The 23,045-nt window shown below is 51.2% G+C and overlaps 1 protein-coding gene and 1 long non-coding RNA gene across 10 annotated transcripts in view; one reads left to right on the top strand and one right to left on the bottom strand.

Annotated features, from left to right (window-relative positions):
• The window catches only part of TM6SF1 (transmembrane 6 superfamily member 1), an 83,172-nt gene that overhangs the window by 15,412 nt on the left and 44,715 nt on the right, over positions 1–23,045 (top strand). For 5 of the 9 annotated variants that reach the window (XM_087856591.1, XM_087856592.1, XM_087856590.1 and 2 more), the window contains 8 exons: positions 9,448–9,551; positions 12,656–12,753; positions 14,933–15,036; positions 16,667–16,749; positions 17,350–17,471; positions 19,184–19,288; positions 21,241–21,333; positions 21,521–21,640. In XM_087856591.1, the coding sequence (XP_087712717.1) occupies positions 9,448–9,551; positions 12,656–12,753; positions 14,933–15,036; positions 16,667–16,749; positions 17,350–17,471; positions 19,184–19,288; positions 21,241–21,333; positions 21,521–21,640 (829 nt within the window). Of the gene's footprint in view, positions 1–3,983; positions 4,397–9,447; positions 9,552–12,655; positions 12,754–14,932; positions 15,037–16,666; positions 16,750–17,349; positions 17,472–19,183; positions 19,289–21,240; positions 21,334–21,520; positions 21,641–21,730; positions 21,732–23,045 lie in introns of those variants that run through there. The other 4 variants (XM_087856594.1, XM_045813187.2, XM_045813184.2 and 1 more) reach the window with 4 other exon arrangements.
• On the bottom strand, positions 5,170–7,209 carry LOC123802467 (uncharacterized). Its single transcript, XR_006782548.2, has 3 exons — positions 6,968–7,209; positions 6,566–6,693; positions 5,170–6,087 (listed from the first exon to the last, which is right to left on the bottom strand). It is a non-coding gene; the product is annotated as an uncharacterized LOC123802467 (long non-coding RNA).

Below are 23,045 nucleotides of genomic sequence, written 5' to 3'. Positions count from 1 at the left end.
ATTACGTTTCTGGGGAGGGAAAAGTTATATGCAGATTTTTGACTGTGCGGGTGAGGGGCCCTAACCCCCCCTACACTGTTCAAGGATTAACTGCACTTTGGTCTACAGAGGACAGCAGTATGTGCAATGAGATGATTTTCACTGGGTTTGTGCAGGTTTCTGGGGAGGGTTCCTATCAAACCGCCTCCTCAACTACAAGTGTTCTGACCACTCATATTTTCAGCATTAAGAGAAATTGTTATCAAGCGTCTCTTGCAGACTCTGAGGGAACAGCTCCTGCGGTTGGGCTGTTGGATGCTTCTGCCTCTGCGTTCAGATGCCCTTGGGCTGCTCCGCTGGTGGCAGGGCTCGCCAACCCCTCTCTGGCAGTGTCTGTTACTATTCTCCTTGACTCTACCCCCTTCCTGGGATGGGGGAATTCATTTCCTTGATATTCAGCCACACCTCTAAGCTCATGACCCCCAGATCTGTATCTGCAGTTCGTGCCTCTCTTGGTGCCATAGGCTAGTATCCCCAGTTGCCTATGAGATAGCTCCTCCTGGGAACCCCATGGGCACTGGCAACCCAACATGCCCCAACCGAACCTGTGCTCAGTCCCTGCCTTCCGACCTTCTCCCCTTATGCTTCCTACTCGGATCTTTCTCATCTGCCCCTTTTCTTCCCTCACATTGCTTTGCTTCTGGTCCTCATCATCTCTTGCTGGGCCACTGTCCTAGCTTCCTAGTTGGCCTTCCTGCCTCCTGCCTCTTTCTAAACCGCGGTCCACACCAGCTGCCAGGCAGGGCTTTAAAGATGGTACTCTCTCCCACTCATAAATCTTAAATGCTCCCTGCACTTGAGGTCTTCCGAGATCGAGGCCCGGGTCACCTGTCCATCTTCACCTCCTGCCAGCCCCTTTGTGCATGACATCCTGGTATTTTCAACCAGAGCAAATGGCTTGAAGTTCACCAAGCGTCATGCGCCCATCCATTTCTGCCTTTCACATGTGTTGTCTCCACCGCCTGGGAAGCCCCACCCATTCCTCGTCTGCTCAGCCAGCTTCTACTTGTTCTTCAAGTCTGGGCGTAAGCCTCACCTCCTCTCTGAAGCTTTTCTTGACTCCTCCAGACAGAACTGGTGGTTCCTATAGCAATCTGTACATACATCTTTTATGCCTTTCATGGAAATTGTTTACATCACCCTTTCTCACACCAGATTGTGGTCTTCTTGGGCAAGATGTGTTCATAATTCATCTTTGCGTGACCACTTCTTAGAACAATGCTAGAAACACGGTGGACTCTCTGAGGACATTTGAATAAGCTTATCAGTGATTTAACATCACATCCATTCTTAACAGTAGCTAGCAGAGAGCACAACTGAAGCCAGGTCAGTATGAGAGGAGGGTAAGTCTAGAACCATGAGTCCAGTATAGATGCCACTTGCCACGTGTGGCTGTTGAGTGCTTGAAATGTGACTAGTCTGAAACAGAATATACTCCAAGTGTAAATTACATAAAATTTCAAAGACAGGGGTGCCTGGGTGGCGTAGTCATTAAGCGTCTGCCTTCGGCTCAGTGTGTGATCCCAGTGTTCTGGGATCGAGCCCCACATCAGGCTCCTCCGCTAGGAGCCTGCTTCTTCCTCTCCCACTCCCCCTGCTTGTGTTCCCTCTCTCGCTGGCTGTTTCTGTCAAATAAATAAATAAAAATCTTTAAAAAAAAATTTCAAAGACAATATGAAAAAAAGTAAAATATCTTAATATCTTTGACACTGATGACTTGTTGAAACAGGAGCCTTTTGGACATATGGGTTAAATAGAATATATCATGAAAATTAATTTCACCTGTGTCCTTTTACTTTTGTAATGGGGCTACTAGAAAATTTAAGATTACAGGGGCACCTGGCTGGCTTAGTTGGTAGAACGTGTGACTCTTGATCTTGGAGTCTTAAGTTCGAGCCCCACGTTGAGTGTAGAGTTTACGTAAAAAAAAATAATTAAGATTACACATGTAGCTCACATTACATTTCCATTGGGCAATGATGATCTGAATATTCATTCACTGAACAAATACTTCTCGAGGATTTCCTCTGTTAATATAAATGATAGGAATAGAACTATAAACAAGATGGGTAAGTTCCTGACCTCAAGGAGCTTACATCATAATGGAGAGAGAGACACAGAGCAGAAAGCAGACATGTAAGCAAGACAATCTTGGCTATAAGTGCTATGAAGAAGGCAAAGCTTGATGGAGAGGGTGAGGGAGGCACACGAGGGTGGTCAGGTGAGGTCTTCTAGAGTTGGTGCGATCAGAGCCAGAGAGAGGAGGGAGGGGGTAGAACATGGGAGACTGTACAGACCTAAACAGACGGTGGGGGTGCAGACTTGAGAAGTATTTGGAAAGGAACGTTTGTAGGATTACTGTAACCAGAGGAATCTGGGATTGGCCCAAACTGAGGTGGATTCCCAGGTGTCTGGCTTGGACTGTCAGGTGAGTGGTGGGGCCACCAGATGAGAGAAAGCTGGCATGGTCTCGTGGTGGACGAGGAACTCCATGTTGGCCACGTTGACTGTGAAGTGTCTGTGGGATGCCCAGGTGGCAGTGCTAAGGGGAGAGGCCAGCGCTAGGGACTGTAATTTGGGATCTCTCAGTATAAGCACGGGCATTAAAACAGAACGTGGATGAGAAAGGAGAGAAGGAAGGTGACAAACGGAGAGAAGCCTCTGGCCCAGGGAGCACATTTCTATGTTGGAACATAATCGTGCGTGTGCCTAGGTTGAGGGGAAGGACAGAGGGCAGCCAGAGGGGCTCAAGATACAAGATAGAAGGCAAAACTCATGCAGCTGGGTTTGGGTGGTGATGGAGGCGCTGGGCTGGCCTCAGGATTGGCTGGGAGGAGAGAAGGGGGCTCAGAGGAGGTGTTTGTTGTCTGGAGGAAGAGAGTGTTTAAGGACAGTGACAAAGACTAGGAGTAGTTGTGGAAGAGGGTGACATCCAGGTCAGAGGTAAGGACATCTCTTGGGAAAACTTCGGCTGTGTTACGATTTGGGCCAATGTTTTATCATTGTGTCCTCAGAGTTAGACATAAGCCTCCAGGAAGCACCCCGGTAGGGGATTAGGAGAGCTGGCTTGGGAAAAGTGGAGTGGCCCCAGAGCAGGTAGGTCACAGCCTCTTTGTGGCTCATTTTCCTCATCTCTAAAACAAGCTGAATGATGTGGTCAGCTCCCGGGCAGTTGTAGGCTTAGTATACTAAGCACATCTCACCTCTCTGGGTTGCTTGAGCTGCTCTCCATCTGAAACTCACTGTCCTTCCCTTTCCCGGACAGTAGACCAATCCAGGCTGAGCCCCAGGGAGCTTTCTGAGACCTCGCCCCCAGCACGGTCAAGCAGCCAGGGCGATGCTTGGCACCCGTCTTCTCTATAACCAGTGGGCGTCTGTCTGACGGTGGTCTGAGGGCAGAGCACTTGCCTCCCAGTCCTTATGCCCTGTGTAGGGCCTCGAGCCTCCTGTCCTGCAGTAACCTGGCCTCCAGGAACTCTACCTGGAATAGAAATGAATGGTGCTCTGGTCTCTTAAATCATAGCATTTCTCCCAGGGTCAGTCTCAATCCCCAAAAATGGGAATTGCAGGAGAAAGCAGTGTTCCGCGCAGTGCAGGGTGAGCAATTCACGCATTCCCGCTCAGTCAGTCCCACCATACACTGCCCTGCGTTATCCCCATTTGACACAGAAGGGGAAAGACCGAAGAGTTAAGTAACTTGACCAAGGTCAACAGCAAGCGAGTGAGCTCAGCCAGGGTTTGAACCGGGTTCTCTACACTGAGTTGTGCTTGCTGCCCGCTGTTAGCAGCTCGCGAAGATCCAAGGTTTCAGGATCATTTGTCCCTCCCGTCCCTGAACCTAGGGCTCCCCACGTGTATGATCTCGCGGGACCCTTACAGCTCTGACACCCCCTCCCCGTTCTGGCTCCACCCCCCCCCCCCCCGCGCCGGCCCGCAGCTCGGCTCCGAGCCTCTCCCGGTCGTCGATGATCAGCTCCCGGCTGTGCCCACCCTCAAGCCGCCGCCGCCTTCCCGCAGAGCGCGCGCCCCCAGGGACACCTGTCCCGGGCCGGGGGCTCTCGCCGCTCCTCGGCCGGGGCGCCCCCCGGGACTGCACCGCGGTGCTGCGCTCCGGGGCGGCTGCGGGCAGGCGCGCCGAGGGGGCGCTGCTGAGGGCGCGGCGCGGGACTCCCCGAAGGGCACGGCCGAGGGGCGCGGGCGCTGCCGGAAGCTGGGGCGGGGCGCCGCGCGGGATGCGCTGAAGGGCGAGCAGCGCGGCGGCGGCGATGAGTGCCTCTGCGGCCACCGGGGTCTTCGTGCTGTCCCTGTCGGCCATTCCGGTCACCTATGTCTTCAACCACCTGGCGGCCCAGCACGAGTGAGTGGGCGCGCGGGGCGGGGGCCGGCGGCGGGGGCGGCCAAGTGGCCGGGGCGCCGCGCGAGCCCCCGGCAACTTTTCTGATGGGGCTCGAGCCGCCAGCTGCAGGGCCGGGGCCGGCCGGCCTCCGAGGGCTCCCGGCGCCCGGCCGGGGGAGGGGAGGCGCGCGAGGGGCGCGCGGGCCGGGGCGGGGGGCTGGGCTCAGGCGGGCGTCCCGGCCAGTCGGTGCGGTGCTGGAGCCAAGTGTGGGGCGCGCGCACCGGTCCGTCCCCGTGCCGGGTGTCGGGGTGACGGAGGTCAACGAGGCAATGCCCCTGCCCTTGAGGAGCTCGGGGGCCCGGGTGTGGGGGCGCAGACACCAGCAACTACGAGCGTGGCCCTGTTTTCTCGGGTTGTGCCGTGTTCGTTTTGCATTTCACAGGGACGTTTCCATGTATGGACACACACATACTTCTCATTTCTTATTAATTTTAGAAACTGTTGTGAATGACTAGCAGGAATAGCCCCGGGCCAACAGGCAAAGACCTGGGTTCTAGGCGTGCCTTTGGCACTACCCGTGTGGCCTGGCCTCAGTTTTCTGGTCTGTCAAATGGCCTATATTTGTATCCTATTGTCAGGATCCAAAGAGACCGGTTCGTGGGGAGGCGCGGGGTAGGACCGCACCGGGAAGGGAGGCAGAGCAGTTCAAGGCCAAGGAAATGGATGGGGCTGACAGAGGCCGCAGATGGGTTTGGTTCAAAGCCCCGCCTCAGTGTTATGTGAGGGATCCCCGGCTAGGCCACCCTGTACCTGGCAGCTGCAGGCCTGGCCGGACCATGGGAAAGGTGCCAGGAGTCCGTGTCTGCTGGTGTGCCCTGCTGTCCGCGGGGACGAGGAAGGTAACCTGTTGGGCTCCCACAGCAGTTGGTGCTGAGGAGATTGCATCAGTCTGCATGCCGCAAACCCCCTCCAGACTCTGGGCTGCGGAGGAGTGTCTGCCTATAGGGCCGTGACTTCCTTCTCCCTTTCTCTCTCTCTCTGATGTGGCCACCACTTGCTGACAGCCTTATCCAGATGGCCCCCATCCATACAGAAGGCTCCCTAGGCACTGGCAGTGACTGCTCTTGTCTGACCCAGTCTCGGGGTGCATCTCCTGGAAGCAGCAGCTCCAGGCAGCAAATGTCACATGTCTGAGAATACAGTGACCAGGAGACCCTGAATTCCTACAGTGGCATTATGGGCAGTTCAACAAATATTTATTGAGTACATATTCTGTGCTTGACACTGTTCCAAAGGTTGGGGATATAGATATGGACAAGCCAAGAGAGGTTGGGTGGGGGAAGCGAGTGTTGAGACAGACATCAATTAAAAAAAAAAAAATGGGGCAACATGAGTGACTGGGAAGGGGACTGGTGGTCAGGGGAGGCTTCTTGGAGGAGGTGACTTGAGGCGCAGGAGGTGGCCACAGGAAGACGTGGGGACAGAGCCTTCCAGGTAGGGGAATGGGGAGCATTGGGAGGAGAGGGCGTGGTGGGGTGCAGGGGTATTCGGGAGGGAGAGCAGTGCAGCTTACTGAAGGTCTGCATGTCCTGGAGAGGGTTTGAGGATGACTCTGAGATTTTGGCCTCAGGCCCTGGCAGGATGGTGATGGCATTTACTGAGCACACACTGAATTATGAATTGCCGTGTATTATTGAGCACATTGCTAAGCCCTGCAGAGTTTTGAATAATTGGTTCCAGTCGTTCTTCCCATCCCCCTGAAGGTTAAAATCCCAGTGGCCTCTGGCTCCTCTGTCTTCTTCCTCCACTCCCCCTCCTCCCACCATCCCCTTCCACACTGGCCTCAGGGCTGGGCTGCCATATGTTTCCTTCCTGCAGTTCCCCACCCCAGCAAGGGTGCTCTCTGCCCCAGGCCCTGGCAGAGCCTCCCCCAGAAGCTTCCCAGCCCCAACCCTTAGAGGCTTCTCAACATCCTGCCTCCTTGCCCTGGCTCACGCTCTTCCCTTTGTCTGGGAGGCCTTCCTCCCTGACCTGACTGTTGAAGCCAGCCCCGACTTGATGGCCTGGGGTAAAATGCCACCTCTTCCTTTCCAGACCCTCCCTCCAAGCACCCGTGATTTCTTCATCCTCCTAGCCCCCGTGGGATCACACTTTGGCCACAAGGGTTCCTTTCCCGTGGTCAGAACTCACCTTCCCAGGCCACAGCTCACTGTGGCGTCGTCTGGCTCAGCACAGGGCCTTGTGCGGAGCTGGTGGTGTTAGGGTTGAATCAGTTGGATTAGTTGAAGCTTCCTTCCCACCAGGCCTTTTACAAAAGCCTGAAAACCAGAAAAAGCAAGGCAGGTTACGGAGTCAGGCAAGAGTTGGAATCTCTCAGTCTCATTCTCTCTCTCTCTCTCTCTCTCACACACACACACATGCTCTCTCTCTCTACTCGTGCTCACCCATACACGTCCCCTTTAAGTAGGTGTCCCTTCATGGAAGGGCATCAGTAACCACCCCCCTCCATTCCAAGACTAGCAATGTTTTCACCCTTGGGTGTGTCTGAGCCCTTACCCCACCCCCACGCCCCCAAGTCCCTGCTGGATCCACCTCTCCCTGTTCTGAGCAGGGTCTGCACTTGGTGGTCACTGGGATACACACAGGATCTGCTGCCCCAGTTTCTCTTCATTCTTTGCTCCTCCCCCAGGTGGCAAGTGTGAGAGGCAGGTGAACCGGTTTACTGCTGGTTTACACTGCTCTCGTACTCCAGAAGAGCGCCAGCTGCGTGATGGTGCCGGCTGTAAGCATAGGGCCTTGTAGGAGCAGGGATGGGGTTTCTTTCCTGGCCACCACCTGCCTCAGACTGTGATTAAAATGCTTGTCAGCTTACATAGCACATCTAACCTCTTCCCTTTTCCCGGGATGCTTCAGTCCAGTATCATGTTCCTGACCCACATCAGCTTCCTCTTTCGTCCTCTGCTCCTTTGGCTTACCCCTATAGGAGGAGCCTAGAGAGCCACTGATGTGCACCACTAGAAATTTCCTATTTCAATGTCTTACCTGGACATTGACACATCCTCACTCTTATCATTGAAGTGTGTCATCCATCCATCATCTGTCATCCATCCATCCCGCCTTCCTTCACCATCCACCATCCATCCATCCACTATATATCCATCCATTTCCACCATCCACCCTCCATCCATCATCCACCGTGCATCATCCTTCCATACACCATCCATCCATCCATTCACTATCCACCACCCATCGTTCATCCATTCATTTGCCATCTACCATCCATCATCTGTCCATTCATTCATCCGTCCATTCACCCACCACCCATCATCCATCTATCCACCATCTGTTATCCATCTATCCATCCACCATCCGTCTGTCCATCCATATATCCATCCATCCATTCACCATCTACCATCAACCATCTGTAATCCGTCATCTGTCCATTCATTCATTACCATCCATCCATCCATCCATTTCTCCTTCCTGGCTTCTTCTCCCCCTCCTTCCCTCCTTCATCCATTCATCAATTTTTATATATCCTAACAGACGTCCCTAGGCAGACTTTCTTTGTCATACTCACCAGGTATCTTGAAAAAAGTTGCATATTCCCATGCCCTACCCCAAAGTATTCTGATTTTGTAGGTCAAGGGTGGCATTTGGAAATCTGGGTGCTCCTGATGCCCAGAGCCCATTCCCTGACTCTGTGTGGGGCCTGGGGCCAGGTGCTGGGGATACAGCTCTCCTGGGGGCCCATCCACCTGCAGGTTGGATGGATCGCTTCCCAGTTCCTCACTGACTTCTTTTACATTGGGGGCAGATTTCTAACACCCATTCCAGCTGCAGGTGTGTGGAGTGAACTTCAACATGAGTCTGTCCCTCAGCTATTGGTAGGTATTGTTAGGTTGTGGAACTTGTGACTGAGAAAGGTACTTTCTAGAAGTCCCAGGGGCATATGGCAAAGGTGATCCAAAAATTCTGCTGTTGGCTGTGGTGGTGTGGAGGGGTTTCAGCTGAGGAGTGGTGCCTGTGACAGCTCTCAAGGGCTGTTAAGGAAGCTGTGGTATAGCAGGTCATTGGAGATCCTTTGTCTAGAACTGCAAGCCCTGTTTGGTGCTGGAGGTGTGAGAGAGAGAGTATTTCTGTAGGACTAGAGGTGACCTCCTGGGTGAGAGAGCTCAGAGTCCACTGAGATAGGACCCTCCATGTAGACAGGGACGTCCTCCATTCATCCAAAGGGCCTGGCACACAGGGGTGCATAATACATTTTATCCTTAATATGTTTTAAAACTAGTTAATAAACATGATGAAACGACATGACTTTGCTAAGGTCGCACAGTTAGGCAGTAGCAGAGAATGTCCTAGACGCCCGGTGTCTTGACTGCTAACTCAGCCAAGCCTCATGCCCTAGTGCTGCCCCACTGGAGAGGGGCCTTGGCCCCTGGTCTCCTTGGTACGGTGTCTTTTCCCTGTGCCCACCCTAGTCTCACCTTACCTTCTGGGCGAGGGTTGGAGATGGCTTGATGGCCCCAGGTGTGGGAGCTGGCTTCCTTCTGGCCGCAGGTCTGGCCCATCTCTTCCTTCCTTGGATTGGCTTCATCCCCTGACCCCTTTGATTATGCACATGGCCTGGGGCTCTTCTTCCTGGTCCTCCTGGAAGGTGTGTGTAGCTGTGACTCCTCTGTGCTCCCCGGAGCTCAGTCCGAAGGTTTTTGGCTGGCCCTGAGGGAGGCGGCAGATTCAGTGGTTAGACCTATCAGTCACTGGGGAACAGGATTCGGAGGAGGGGAGGGGGAAACAGTGGGGAAGTGGGCATCTTCAGGGTGGGATGGGATGGGGTGGAGGGTGCAGGTGGGCAGGATGGGAAGAGCAAGGAGCTGGTGGCTTCAGTCCCTGAAAGTCACACGGGTGGCCCACAGGGGCCAAAGCGCTGCGGACAAACCAGGCTAACCCCACAGCACTGGAACTGTAGGCAGAGGCAGAGGTGGGGGCGAATGCATTCAATAGCCAGGAAATTCCATGCATCAACATGTTTATTTCGATAAGTGACCGCCTCCCTGTTCTGGTTGTTGCAGTTCCTGGACAATTGTAGGGGTTGCTGCCCTCATCTTGCTCCTGGTAGCCCTGCTGGCTCGGGTCCTCGTCAAAAGAAAGCCACCCCGGGACCCACTGTTCTATGGTATGTCTCCATGGGAGGGAAGTGGTTGGTGCCCGCCTCGCAGCGCAGCTCTTGGGCCTTCGCCTTCATCACGTCTCCCCCACAAAGAAGAAGTCTGTCTCCAGTTCCCTGAGCCCCACTGAGGAAGTGGCAGGAAGCGGAGGAGGATTTCAGGGCAACAGAGTCCTCCCCTCCAGACTAACGCCTCCTCCGGGCCACGGACCCCACCCTTTCCCAGCGGGGATCATGGCGGAAGGTCACTGCCAGGGCCAGGCAGGAGGCCCCTCTGTTCCTCGCCCCGACCCCCAGCCGTGCTCTGACCTCTGCCCTCCACTCTTGAGCAGCTCCTTCCCCTGCTTCCTGCCTCTGCGTTGCTTCTTGCTGCCCACCCCCCAACCTGGCTTGGAACTGAGCTGTAGTGTCTCGGTCTGCACGTTGGTATGATGAGGAAAACAGCGCTCCCCATGGGGGGCTGTTACAAACATTCAATAACAGTAGTCAAATACTTAAGCAGTGCCTGAAAAATACACACGTACATACATATGTAAGAATACCCTTGATCAAGCACTTACAACGTGCCTGGTGTGGCCCCGAGCGCTGTGGCCGTGTTAGCTTAGCTAATCCTCGCAACAAATACCCTCCGCTCACGTGGGAAGAAGCTGGCTCAGAGCTGCTACGACACGTGGTCAAGGTCATAGAGTGGTCAAGGTCATATAGTGAGAACGTCATTGGCCCCAGAAACCGTGCTCTTCTTTGCGCCACGCTGCCTCTGGCAAAGCTGTCCCCGCCTTGAAGCGCTTCCCCTGCCGGGAGCGGGGCTGGACGTTCACTCGTCCAGTTTCTGCCCGGTGAGGCTGCGTATCCGACACCCCCAGACCTCCGTGTCCTGGAGCGACAGACATTTCCTATGTTTGCGCAGCTTTACTGAGATACACTTGACATCCGACACCGGGCGGGTGTAGGATCTATCCTGCGATGAGGTGATACACGTCTACACCGTGAGATGGTGACCCCAACGAGGGTGTTCACCAGAGGGAGGTCCCTCACCTCACATAATTACTTTTTGGCGTGCGGTGAGAACATGAAGTACACAGTGCGGTCTTGTTGACCACAGTCACCACGCTGACTCATAACTGGACGTCTGTTCCCTTTGACCAGCATCTCCCCGTGCCCCCCACTCGCCAGCCCCTGCAACCACGTTCCAGCGTCTGAGTTCACCTTGTTTGGAGTCCACGTCCATAGTGAGATCATAGTGAGATCATTTCTCTGCTGATTCATCTCACTTAGCGTAATGCCCTCAAAGTCCATCCAGGTGATTGGAAATGGCAGGATTTCCTTCTTTTTTATGGCTGAGCAATATTCCATTGTTTATCTTCTTTATCCATTCCTCCGTTGATGGACACTCTGGGTGTTTGAGTCTTGGCTATGAACAGTTAGTTTCTGTGCTCATAGGTCTGCAGGTTGGCTGGGACTGCTGTGCTTTAGGCTGCGGGTCACATTCAGAGTTGTCCCATGTGTCTCCTTGTTCTTGGACCAGCAGCTCCCCAAGGTGGGCCCTTCTCAAGGCAGAGGAGACTTGGAGTTGGCCATTGTCACTTCCATGTGCATTCCAGTGGCCAAAGCAAGTGGCATGGCTGAGTCCATTATCAGTGTCATGGGGAATATTCTTTGCCCACTGTGGATCTTGGCAAAGGTGGGGAGAGAAAGAAGAATTGTAAGCAACTAATTTCTCCCAACTTGTGTGTGAAGGTGTATAAAGGACCCTGAAGCTCAGGTAAATGATGTGACTTGCCTAAGGTTGAGCCAGACCTGAGTTCAAGGCCCACGTCGTTTCTTGTGCCCCACGCCATGCCACCTGCCTTTGCTCTGACCGCAGCCCACCTTTCCAGAGTGGTTTCCTGCTGCTGTCTTCCCACCCCACTCCAAGGAGTCCACGCTTAGCTGACGTGGGTCTCTCCGAACTTCCCAGGGTTGAGCACCTTGCTCCGACACCCTCGGCCCTCTGTTCTCGTCTCTGTCCTAGCTTGAGCATACCGCAGCCTTGGGGCGAGGGCTTGTCGCCTCGGACCCAGCATCAGACACTCCCGTCAGCCTCAGGGATCAGATGCTGAGCGCTTTCTTTCCTGGGGGACATACGGTGGCTGATCCCAACAGTGAGATCTGGAGCACAGGCCTGGGAGGCAAGGAGTGTGGGGCAGGGCGTGTGTGGGCCTTGCACTCCAGGGGAGGACGTGAACGCCACAGCCCCGGCGGCAGACTGGGCAAGGCTGGCTTCCCCATTTATTTTAGTATGGCTGTCCTTCTCTCCACCTTGGAATTCTTGTCTTACCCATGCCCGCCGCATGGCTTCTGATGGGTGACAGCTTGAAAATGCAGCCTTATGGATAAACTAACATGCACTAAGTCTGACCCCTTGCTGTATTAAAAGTATCATTCTGTGGCTGTGAGCTGCTGGTAGTTGTAAGCCCGTTTGGGAGACTCTCACAACCTGAGTGAGGGTCTCCGAGGTGCTGTGGTTTTTCCTCCTTTAATAGTCAATTGTGCCATCTTGTACCCATGTAAAAAATCACTGGTCTTTCTTCTTACAACGTGCACATCAGCCATTGTCCACCTTTGGGCTCTTCAGCATGGACTAGGGCCAACATCAGACGAGCTGCTGCAGGTGGGATGCAGGTGTGGCCTGGGGCAGCCACTGGTGGGTGGTGGAGGATGGATTGGGTGACCTGGTAGGATCCTGAGGGACAGAGTTAGTGGGTGTGTCCTTCTGTCCCCCCAGCAGGTGTCCCCTTGGAGAGAGCACTCGGGCAATGACACAGAAATCCATAACAAAGGCAAAGGTCCTTCTGTGCAGGAGGGACCTTCTGTTAGTCCGTCTTGACAGCACCCACAGGGTCTTCTGGAAAAGATTAAGACCAAGTCACCGTTTTTGGTGAATGCCAAGCTCTTAGTCATTGCCTCCTGAGCTGCTGCTTTTTAAACTTGCTTTCTTGGGCATCTGGCTGGCTCAGTCAGTGGAGTGTGTGACTCTTGATCTCGGGGGCTGTGGGTTCAAGCCCCACATTGGGCCTAGAGATTACTTTACAAAAATATAAACAGATAAATAACTGCTTCTTCCTTTGCTCTAGTGTATGCAGTTTTCGGATTTACCAGCGTGGTGAACCTCATCATAGGACTGGAACAGGACGGCATCATTGACGGGTTCATGACACACTACTTGAGAGAGGTATGGGCTGCTTTGCAACCGTAGACCTTGCCCTGGAGGGTCAGCACCCCAAGTCCTGTTGCTCAGAGATGAAATCCCTGCCTTGAGTGTAAGACGGTGAGATCCGTGGTATTTCTTTTACTGCCACAGACGTAGGCAGTGTGTTCATGTGGAAAGCGAAGCAGAAAGCTAGGATTAGATCATGGGAGGTACTTCTCAGCATTTCGGTCTGATACCTCCTCCCTCACCCCTGGTCCACTACCTCTCTCTTTTGCTTGTATTTAACATAAATGAGATACTCGAAAGGAATTTGGTATTTGGTGCCTTATTATTAAAACATCACTCTATCCCAAAGCCCAGGCCGGTCTTATGTGTGTTAATGAGAGAACACCGAGGCACTGAATGAAGCCTTTTGACGGTGGTGATCCTTCCCTCGCTGTCCTCCCCTTATAGTGCTGCCTGCCCTTGAGGGAGCTAGTCCTCTTTCCCTGTTTTATGGTGTGATGAATCCAGCCCCAGAGAGGCTGAGTCACTTACTCAAGGTCACACAGGAAGGTACAGTCTTCCTCTGTGTTTCAAACAATGGGGAGCTTCGTATGTTAAGCAAAGGGAGTTTGGACTTTATCTCACAATTGAGGGAAGATTTTGAGTCAGGGAACAGTACAGTCAGCTCTGGAAGGATGGGCTTGAGGGGAGTGTCCGGGCTGCAGGCAGCCACCAGCTTTGGGGGCTTTTGAGCAGAAGAGCAACGTGTCAAGAGCGAGGCCTCACGAGTATTCATTTGGCGGGTGGATCGGAAAGAGAGAAGGGAGACAGAGAGACCGTGTGGGACTGGCTCAGTGAGGGGCACTGAGGGCTTGAACGAGGCCGTGCGGAGAGGAAGGGTGGCCTGTGGTGACCTCAGAGAGACGGAATTGACCAATTGACCGGACTTGCCTGCACACACACACCTCAGAGAAGAGAATGACAAAAATGGCCCTGGGGCTTTGAGCCGGGTGGGCTGGGTGCTGTCCCCATTCATCTGGAGGCCAGGCGGGACTCGGCGGAGGGCAGAAGCTGAGGAGTGAAAGCTCAGGGGAGTTTGAAGGGCCCTCAAAGGGCCGTCCAGTTAAAGACACCCATGAAGCCACCAGGAGAGGCCAGCTCTGGCTCCGAGGGCCAGGTGTGTAGCATGAACGATGGAGCCACAACACTGGAGTGTATTGTCCAGTCGGAGCATGTCGGAGAGAAAGGACGCGGGCCAAGCATGGGCACAGAAGTCCAGCTGCCGTGTTATTTCCACCTCCTTCATCCGACGCGCGGTGGGGGGGGGAGACAGAGCAGTTCCTGCCCCGGGAGCATGAGACTTCAGCGGGAGCCCCCCCTTGCTGCTGCAGAGAGGACTGAGGGCGTCTCGGGGGGACACAAGGCCGGAAGGCATGAACGTGGGAGAGAGGAGAAGGGAGAATGAGGGGGTGTTAGAAAGACACTACAAACCCCTGCAAATTAGACCATGACTTTCTGGTAGCTGTCTGGAGGAGGGAAATGGAGTACGGCACATAATTGCACGTTCATAAAATTAAAAATTTCTCAGAAGTGTGGCTTTTCTTGATGGTATACTCCATGCTAGATGTTTGCTATGGGACCTTAGGCTGGTCCAGTGACCCCTTGGAGCTGTTTCCTCATCTGTAGAGTGGAGTCAGTTGTGTGTGTCCCGTAGGGTGCCTGGGAAGGTTGAGGGGGATGGGGTGCCTGTCTGTCTGTCCTGGGTGTGGGGAAGATGTGCCTTCCTCAGCTTCAGCCTCAGCCCAGCAAGCGTGGGGATCAGCACGCAGGTGAATGACGCAGGTGAGCCGGTGGCTGTGGCGGGCAGGGTCTCCTCCGGCCACCACCTCCTGCCAGAGCCAACGCGCCTTTGGTCGCAGATTTGACTTGGCCTCAGTGAGTTAGCTGTGCAACCACGGTTGCCGTGATGCCACCTGCTTGGTGTCACTGTCCACGTGCATGACCCGGCCTGTCAGAGGATGGCCAGGCAGGCTCTGATGGCAGTTCCAGGGTAAAGTTTGTGTGGGATTCTTGTATGGGACTCAGCCTAGGTTCATCTTAGCAGACGAACACCAGCCAGCTCTTCTGTTCCATTTGCCTTGAAATGCACATCTGGTGTTGTGTGTGCAGACGTTTGAGTCCTCTTTAAAGTAGACTCCTTTTACTCTTTCCTTAGGGTGAACCGTATCTGAACACTGCGTACGGGCACATGATCTGCTACTGGGACGGCTCTGCTCATTATCTGATGTATCTGGTGATGGTGGCGGCCATCGCGTGGGAGTAAGTCAGTCTGTCCGCTGTGTGTGTCCCTTTGCCAGCTTAGCAGCCGATACGTGCATATGTAAGGAAACCACAGACAGAGGGGCAAAGGCACAAACAGGTACACATGCACGTGAAGATACACTCCATGGACACAAGTCAGACGTAGTCAACACAAGTTCTTTTCTTGGCACTGCTGCCTTTTGAACATGTCCCTTTGTACGATCCCCTGCCATGGGGACAGCTTGGGCAGACCCCTTATGCTTCTGACTGTGTTGTCTAGTAAGGACAGTCTAGTCTGCAGCTGGCTCCTCCAGACTGTGTATTTGCACGTGGGGCTAAAGAAAGAGGGGCAGAGTCTTATGTGACGGTTTCTGGTTTCTGGGGATCGGTGCCCTCAATTATGATATACCAGGCCTACTGTATGGAGCACAGGTGTGAGCTCTTCTCGAGATCCCCCACCCCAGGAGACTGTGCATGGTACACAGGCCTGACATGAGCAGTGCTCTTGCTAACTGAATTCGTGGAACTCCCCACCCATGGTGGTACACCTGCTGCGGCTTTCTGCTGGAGTCCTTGTCACCCAGAATGCATACCCTTTGGGGCAGGATCCTTTCAAGGCCAGCTACCTTCCCAGGCCTCCCCGTGGCTCCAAGTTCGAGAAGATGATGCATTCTTGCCCCAGACGAGGTGGAAATTCAGCTTTTCCAGCTGCCTGCCCCATGCCCCTGCCCCCCTCAGTCGTGAGCTCAGGGACAGCCCCAGCTCAGCTGGGGACCCTTCCAGGTCCTAGCCTCTCTCTTCATGGATGTTCCCAAGCTTCCAGGGCACATGTCAGGTCTTTCTGAGAATGCCTGGGATCTGCTTGGAGGCAGCCAGGAGTGGGCCAGAGTTTCTTTGTCTCCATTAGAGAATCTGCTGGGGAAGAAGGTTCTTGTTCGTCCTTCTGGTGACAATCCCAGTCACTGTGAATTGGCCTCTTGGGAATCGGCAGCAATTGGCTTGGTGGGTGGGGCAGAGCAGAAACACAGCATGGTCCATCTCTGTTTCCCTTCAGAGAATCTCCCTGTGATCTATTATAGTCCCTTACGGAGGTGAGGTACCAGGGTTATCGGCTGAAAGAGCTTTCTGTGAACCTCGCCTGTGAAGACTCGGGGTCTGTGTCCAGCCGCTCCGTGAGAACACAGGCTAGGCGGCACGTATGCTCTTCATCACTAGGGCTCTGGCCACAAGTCTGACACCAGGGAAAAATCCATTTAACATCCTGTTACTCATACTTACAACACTTTAAAATATGGGTCCAATTTCCTTTCTGTTTTGAACCTTCTTTTTCCTTTCCTGCTGTGAGTTTCATAGGACACAGTGAAATGCAGGACTCCTTTGACCGTGATTGACCATGTTGTAGTTTGACAGATAACCAGGGCAGCAAGCATAATTCCTATGCAAAAGGACATGAAAGAGGGTTCTATAGTATATCACAGATAGAAATGAAATTTGACTACCAGGGCCCCTTAGGGTTGATTGATTACTATTGATTCAGTAACTTGTGATTTGTACACTTTACTAGTTAGGTTAAGGGTAATCATGTGGATCATCTTTTACTAATAGTATTCTACGATGAGTGCACTAAGCCAAGATTTTTTTGTTGCAGGGAAAGTTATAGAACCATTGGCCTCTATTGGGTTGGATCTATTATCATGAGCATTGTTGTTTTTGTGCCAGGAAACATTGTGGGTAAGAAACTTTAACATTCACATTCCTCTTCTGAAACAATGGGAGTGTTCCTAAATAGAGAAGCTGTCTTGGTTGTTATTCCAAGCTTACCAAAAAAGTGGTTATGCAGAATTCTTCCTTTTCCCCTCCCTCATCTCACCTGTTAAGAAATGCTTCTGAGCAACTTTCAGAAGTGTGCACTGAACGATCAGACAATCAGCGATTCCTGACATTTACGGTCTAGAGGGGATATTTGTATCTGTGGCCACCCGCAGTGTGAAAGTATTTCTTACAACTTTTTGTATCGTATGTAACTCTTGACACATTTGATAAATGTACTTAAGAATTAAGCTAATGTGAAAGAGGTTATCATTTATGTGTGCAAACAATCAGGGTATTATATTAAATATTCTTTAAAATATAGTAGCTCGGACATGCCTGGTAATAAGCACCTCGAAGTTTTAAATTGACCTGTTTTATTTGGTCTCATGAAGAATATTGTCTGGTCCACAGCACAGTGTTGAATGACTTGAGGTGGGTGTCCTAAATGTTACTGGTGTTTAGATATGCTTTTTGGCAAACTTTTGACTTTCTCTCTCTCTCTTTCTTTCTTTTAAATAGGGAAGTATGGAACCCGCATTTGCCCTGCTTTTTTCTTAAGCATACCATATACTTGTCTTCCGGTCTGGGCTGGTTTCAGAATCTATAATCAGCCATCAGAAAATTATAATTATCCCTCAAAGGTGATTTTATTATGTTAACTGTAACCTGTTCCCAAACTCACAGGGCTCACTCACCTCTCCCGGCTACTGGATTGAACCGTGCCTCCGTGCACTGGAGGGTTTGGGGCAGTCCGTCTGACTGCATTGATTCTGTGCACTGGTCACACCTTAGTTACAGTGGCAGAGATGGTCTGTTTCTGTCTGAGCACATCTGCTTCAATCGGCCAGGCTGTGCTTTCTGGAACTTCCTATGCCATTGGTCACATGGGCTGTTCCCACCAGATCCTGCTTTAGTGCATGGACTGCGTGGTTTGTCTGCGGTTGTTAATGGCCTGGTGTTTGAGCATCTGGACACCTCTTGCAGAGACGCCAGTGCCTTTGCTGCCCCAGAGGGAGCCTGGAGAGATCCTGCTGTTCAGGGTAGCACACACAGCCTCAGGGTCTCATTTCCCAAGGGATCCAGGCACACGGAGACTGGCCGCAGGCGTCTTCTGAGACACTTCCCTTCTATTCACAACCAAGGTGGCCAAGGTGAAGCAGGGCTAGCTGGGCAGGTACTCTGTTAAGGTCTTCATTTCTAAGCTGGTAACTTCTAAGTTTATCTTCCTTTTATAGGTAATAGATCCTTAAGCAAGATCCTTTAAGCAAAGTAATATATGGAAATATGAATAACTAGAGATCATCGGAACATGATTATTCATTTGACTAGAAGACTTACAGTAGAATTCATTAAACTACATTGTAATTTACAAACACCTCATTTGTAAACAATTAGACACCTGCTGTGTACACTCAGGTTGAGGCACTGACAGCCAAGAGTCCCTCACATCCTTTTGAGGAATGCGGTGGTTGTTAAAAAGAAAAGGCAAACAGTACCCATCGCCTTGGGCTCCACTGCTTTTAAAAAAGTCTCCGCATCGGAGTGTGAACACTGTTCAGGCTGTGAGACACAGGATACTCTTTGTTATCATTTTGTCAATGTTCAAACACAGCGATGGCCACACAGCACTGATAGGAACATAAATCCAGACTCGCTCTACAAGGTAATTTGGCGGTGTTATCAACCTTAGCAAATTTAACCCCTTAACCTAGTAACCCCACATCAAAGGCCCTGTCCTCGGAAGATCATCAGAGAGATGTGGTCAAAGATTTATGTGCAGAACTGCTCATCATCACATTAACAGTGCAAATGCCTAAATGTGCAACAGTGAGAGAACGGTTGAAATACGGTGCTTCCACATGGTATCACGCTCCAGAAGAGTTTTTAGTAACACGGGACAGTGCTTGTTATGTAGGTAAATGTTGAGTGTCAAAAGAACAAATACAAAATTGGTTATACATAAAGTTGTAACCTCGTAAAAAACAAATGTAGATCATAAAGATAGATATCTTCAGAAAAATATAGTGACTCTTAATAGTGGCTTGGGTTTATGGTTTACCTTACTTTTAAAATGAGTATATCTTACATATATAATCACAAAACTGCTATTGCAAGAAAAAAAATACAACTCCTAGAGCTCAAAAGGCCCTCCAAGATGACCCAGCCCAATCTCCCCATTTCACAGATGAGCAAAGTGGGAGCAGAGAGGAGGCGGGACATGATTTTTGTTAAGTTAGGCGGTTAGCGGTTTATCACCCATAATTCTCTCACCATCCAGCACTTAGGCATCAGTAGATCTCAGATTCTTCTTTGGCACCTGGGCCTGCTCATTGGTTACAAACTCTTATTTTAGGTTGTTCAAGAAGTCCAAGCCAAGGACCTGCTGCGAAGACCATTTGATTTAATGTTGGTCGTGTGTCTTCTCCTGGCAACTGGATTTTGTCTGTTTAGAGGCTTGGTAAGCATAACGGATCAACGTAATGTTAAAAAAAGAAAAACATTTAATCAGACTTCCTAGTGCCGTTACAAAACATTCCTCCTGTTAGAGCCTGGAGACCTGGCCCCGCTTGCTGCTGCTCTCCTGCCCGCCTCCCCACTGTGGGGGTGGCCCCCGCTGGGCTGCCAAGTGTACCTCCTTCAGCAGCTTGGATTAAGCCCACCCGGAAGTCTCTTCCTTCCCTGATGTTAGGGTGCCTGCCTGAAAAATTGGCTAGTAGAGTCTCATTCTTTTGGTTTCTTTGCTGTTTCTGATTTAAATGTGATGTCTTTGGGAAGGCTGGTAGCTGAAGATTCCAGTGACACTGTGGCACAGGGTTCTCAGGAGTAGGGATGTGGCATTGAGGAAGGGACCAGAGTAAAGAGTTACGATCCTGGCTATTTACCAGCTGTGTGGCCTTGGAAAAATGACTTAACCTCTTTGACGTCAGCTTCTTCTTATGTAAAATAGCAGTACCTATCTTACGGCCCTGGTATGACGATTAAATAAGAGAATAAACATCAAACACTTATAGAGGGCCTTATACATGGTAAGTGTTCACTACATGGGGTTATGAGTTACTATTTTTATTGACGACAATCCTTTGCAATGCCTAGTGTCATGATTTATTCTTAGTGGAAACAAATTTCCATGGTCAGAATAATATGGGTAATTACATTCAGCGTCAGTGACAATCAGTTCTCAGCCTGCTGGCCTGCACAGCAGCTGGGGAGCTGAGTGGCAAGTGTGAGCCGATGTAGCTGACTCACTGTCTTGGGGTCCTTGAACCATATTCTCTGTGCCGCTGGCTGGGTTCAGCTCAAGAAGCCGTCTTAAGGGCGGTCTCTATCAGGAGATCATCAGAAATTTCCTGGAGTCGAGTCAGCTAATAGGAGGCATGGCACAGGGAAGGGAGGTGAAGGAGAAGGCAGGGCCGTAGGCTTTGCTCAGAGCACAGAGCAGTAAAACTGTTTTTTTTTTTCCTTAAGTAAGCTCCATGCTCAACATAGGGCTTGAATCCATGACCCCGAGATCAACGGTTGCACATGCTACCGACTGAGCCAGCCCCAGGCATCCTTAAAACTGTTCTTTGGTTAGTTTGCTCTAATTCCCAAAGCTAAAAGAACAGTAGCAACAAAAATGAACCCCAGCTGTATTCTTGCATGGCCGTATCCACGCCTTTGTGCACGAGAAAGATGTGTGCATGTGGGTGGGACTTTTGCAGATGGGTTTTTAAGTTTGGGCCCATTTTTACCAGCTCTGCCACTGGCCCGTGTTCATAGATGTTATCGAGGCCGGACAACATTCATGGCCAAAGACATGAGGAGTGATGCAGGAGGGAGGTGACTCAGAGGGGACCTGGTTATGTGCCAGAGAGACTGGGTCTCTTCTGTGGCCAAGAGTCTGCTGTGACTAACTCTGCTCTGCTCCCTTTCAAAGTAGACACAGGACGAGGCTTCACACAGGAGGGCCCTGCTTTCAAATCACCCTTTACTGCCCCCAAAGGCCATGTGCTCTGTGAGGCACTGGAGAGAGGGGGTGGCTGTTTTTTAAATTCTGCAAAGCACAGTAAGATGAATTTGGTCCAGGAATGTCCTTTTCTTCCTGCAGAGAACAGCTGGCTAGTTATTTATTCCCAGGAAAAGTGAAACTGGTAATCGAGCGCGAGCTGTGTTTTGGCCGGTGGGAGTCTTTACAGGCGCCCGAGAATAGAGCATTAGTTATTCTGTTCCTCTATTAACGTCTTCATCTCCTTCGAATGGATCTGTAGAGTAGTTCTGTTCTTTCCCTTCTACTGATGAGCTTCTACAATTCACAGTTTTTGTTAAATAGCAAAACAGCTTGGGGCTGAACCTGGAACATTTAGCCCTCTCAGCAAACGCTGAGAATCAGATGTGATGGTAACTTTATAATGAGTTCGTTTTTGTTCTCAGATTGCTTTGGATTGCCCGGCGGAGCTCTGCCGACTATATACGCAATTTCAAGAGCCCTACCTAAAGGATCCCGCCGCTTATCCTAAAATCCAGGTCAAGTAGTTATGAAGCCTATGGTCTTTCTAAAGTTAATGTTCGTTCTTTAAGAATGGGGACATGTGGACTCACGTAGGAACGGGAGTTAATAGTCTCAGAGATAAAAAATGTTCATCTTTGTGCTTTTCGTCAGGCCAGGCTGACTGAGAAGTTGCTGACGATGTTATTTCTCTGTTCCATACAGATGCTGGCGTATCTGTTCTATTCTGTCCCTTACTTTGTGATTGCGCTTTACGGCTTAGTGGTTCCTGGATGCTCCTGGATGCCTGACATAACACTGATGCATGCCGGAGGTCTAGCGCAGGTACCAAACATACGCTCTGTTCAGCACGTCCGCTGGGGATCTGGCTGTCATTGTCGAGAACCTGAGAAACATATCTGCTTGGTGTTTAAGGGTGGGAAGCAGGTCCTAGACTCGTCCCCTTTTGTTCTCCAGTTCTTTGGGAGACATTCCTACGTATGCATTTTATTCAGATTTTGCAATAACTACGTGGCAGGTGTGCCGTCCAGTTGTACAGGTGAGGAAGCAGAGGTTCAGTGAGGTTAACGATCTGTCCCAGGTCACACACCCAGCAAGGGGCACCGCTAGTTTTCGGTGCTGTTTTCCAGTCTCTGAACGCCATGGCTACTGAACAATTGAGAGCCGTTATCTTTGAGATGTCTACCTCACACCGAAGGTGTCAGAATTCTGTTGTGCTACACTGCACTGAGCCAGGGAAACTGGATTTGAGAACATTCTGCTCCCAGTCACGCCATTCCTTCCCCCTGCTACTCAGTCAAGTCCCTGGCCTCGAGCAGGTGTTCAGTGAATGCTTACTTCATTGAACTGGAAATAAAATTATCTATGGAAGTGTATTATTACTCAAAGTACATTTTTACAAGGTAACAGTTAGCAAGACAAACTGATCTTATGAACAAGGAAGAAAATTATTAAGTAATTTTATCTTTCCCCCCTTCTCACTATAAATAAAAAAAACAACAAATGAATCCATCTGGTAAAATCATTCTCTTGCATCTTGCTCTTTTCGAGCAGGCCCAAGAGTGAGGCTTATCTGGAAACTGTCAGCACGTACAGTTAGTGACAGTCCTGGTACAGGAGCTGGGATGGCAGAACAGCACTCCAGCGTTCAGAGGCTGGAAAAACAGCTACAGTATTCATGGGTTAATACTTTGGGCTAAATCCTTCCAGTCTGAGGTGATTCTCAATTACGGAATTAGAATATCAATCAAAAAAGTTGGTACAGCATCCATAGGAAGGGTTCCTCCTCTTTCCTTGAAGGACTTCAGAGGGAAGAGAACTAATATCTACCCTCTTTGCAGACCTCTGAATAGCCGATTCCTTAGGCCATGGTTTTGGGTCTTTATTTCCCTATCTTTCAACACCAACTATAAGCTGACTTCCAATTTTCTATCTTTAGGCCAGGCTGTTCCCAGACTCCTAGACCTAATCCCAAACTCAACCTTTTCACTTGGCTGTCTTGGAGTTAGTGTCTAAAACAGGACTCCTGGCATTCCCTACACCTTACCCCCCATTTTCCCCATCCCTGCAAACAGCCCTTCCCCTTCCCTCACCCCTACATCTAGCCCGTCACGAGGTATAGTTAGTTCTGTCTCCAGGGCAAGCCGCAAACCCACCGCTTACAGCTCATCGCCCTACAGTGGTCCGAGCCCTCATCTCCTTACTTCATGGGAGGCAAAGCAGGCTGTGT

Source organism: Ursus americanus, chromosome 28 (assembly GCF_024610735.1).
Source record: "Ursus americanus isolate L20-20 chromosome 28, mUrsAme1.1.p, whole genome shotgun sequence".
In the NCBI taxonomy this organism is placed as follows: Eukaryota; Metazoa; Chordata; class Mammalia; order Carnivora; family Ursidae; genus Ursus; species Ursus americanus.
This window is presented reverse-complemented; position numbering and strand designations above follow the sequence as displayed.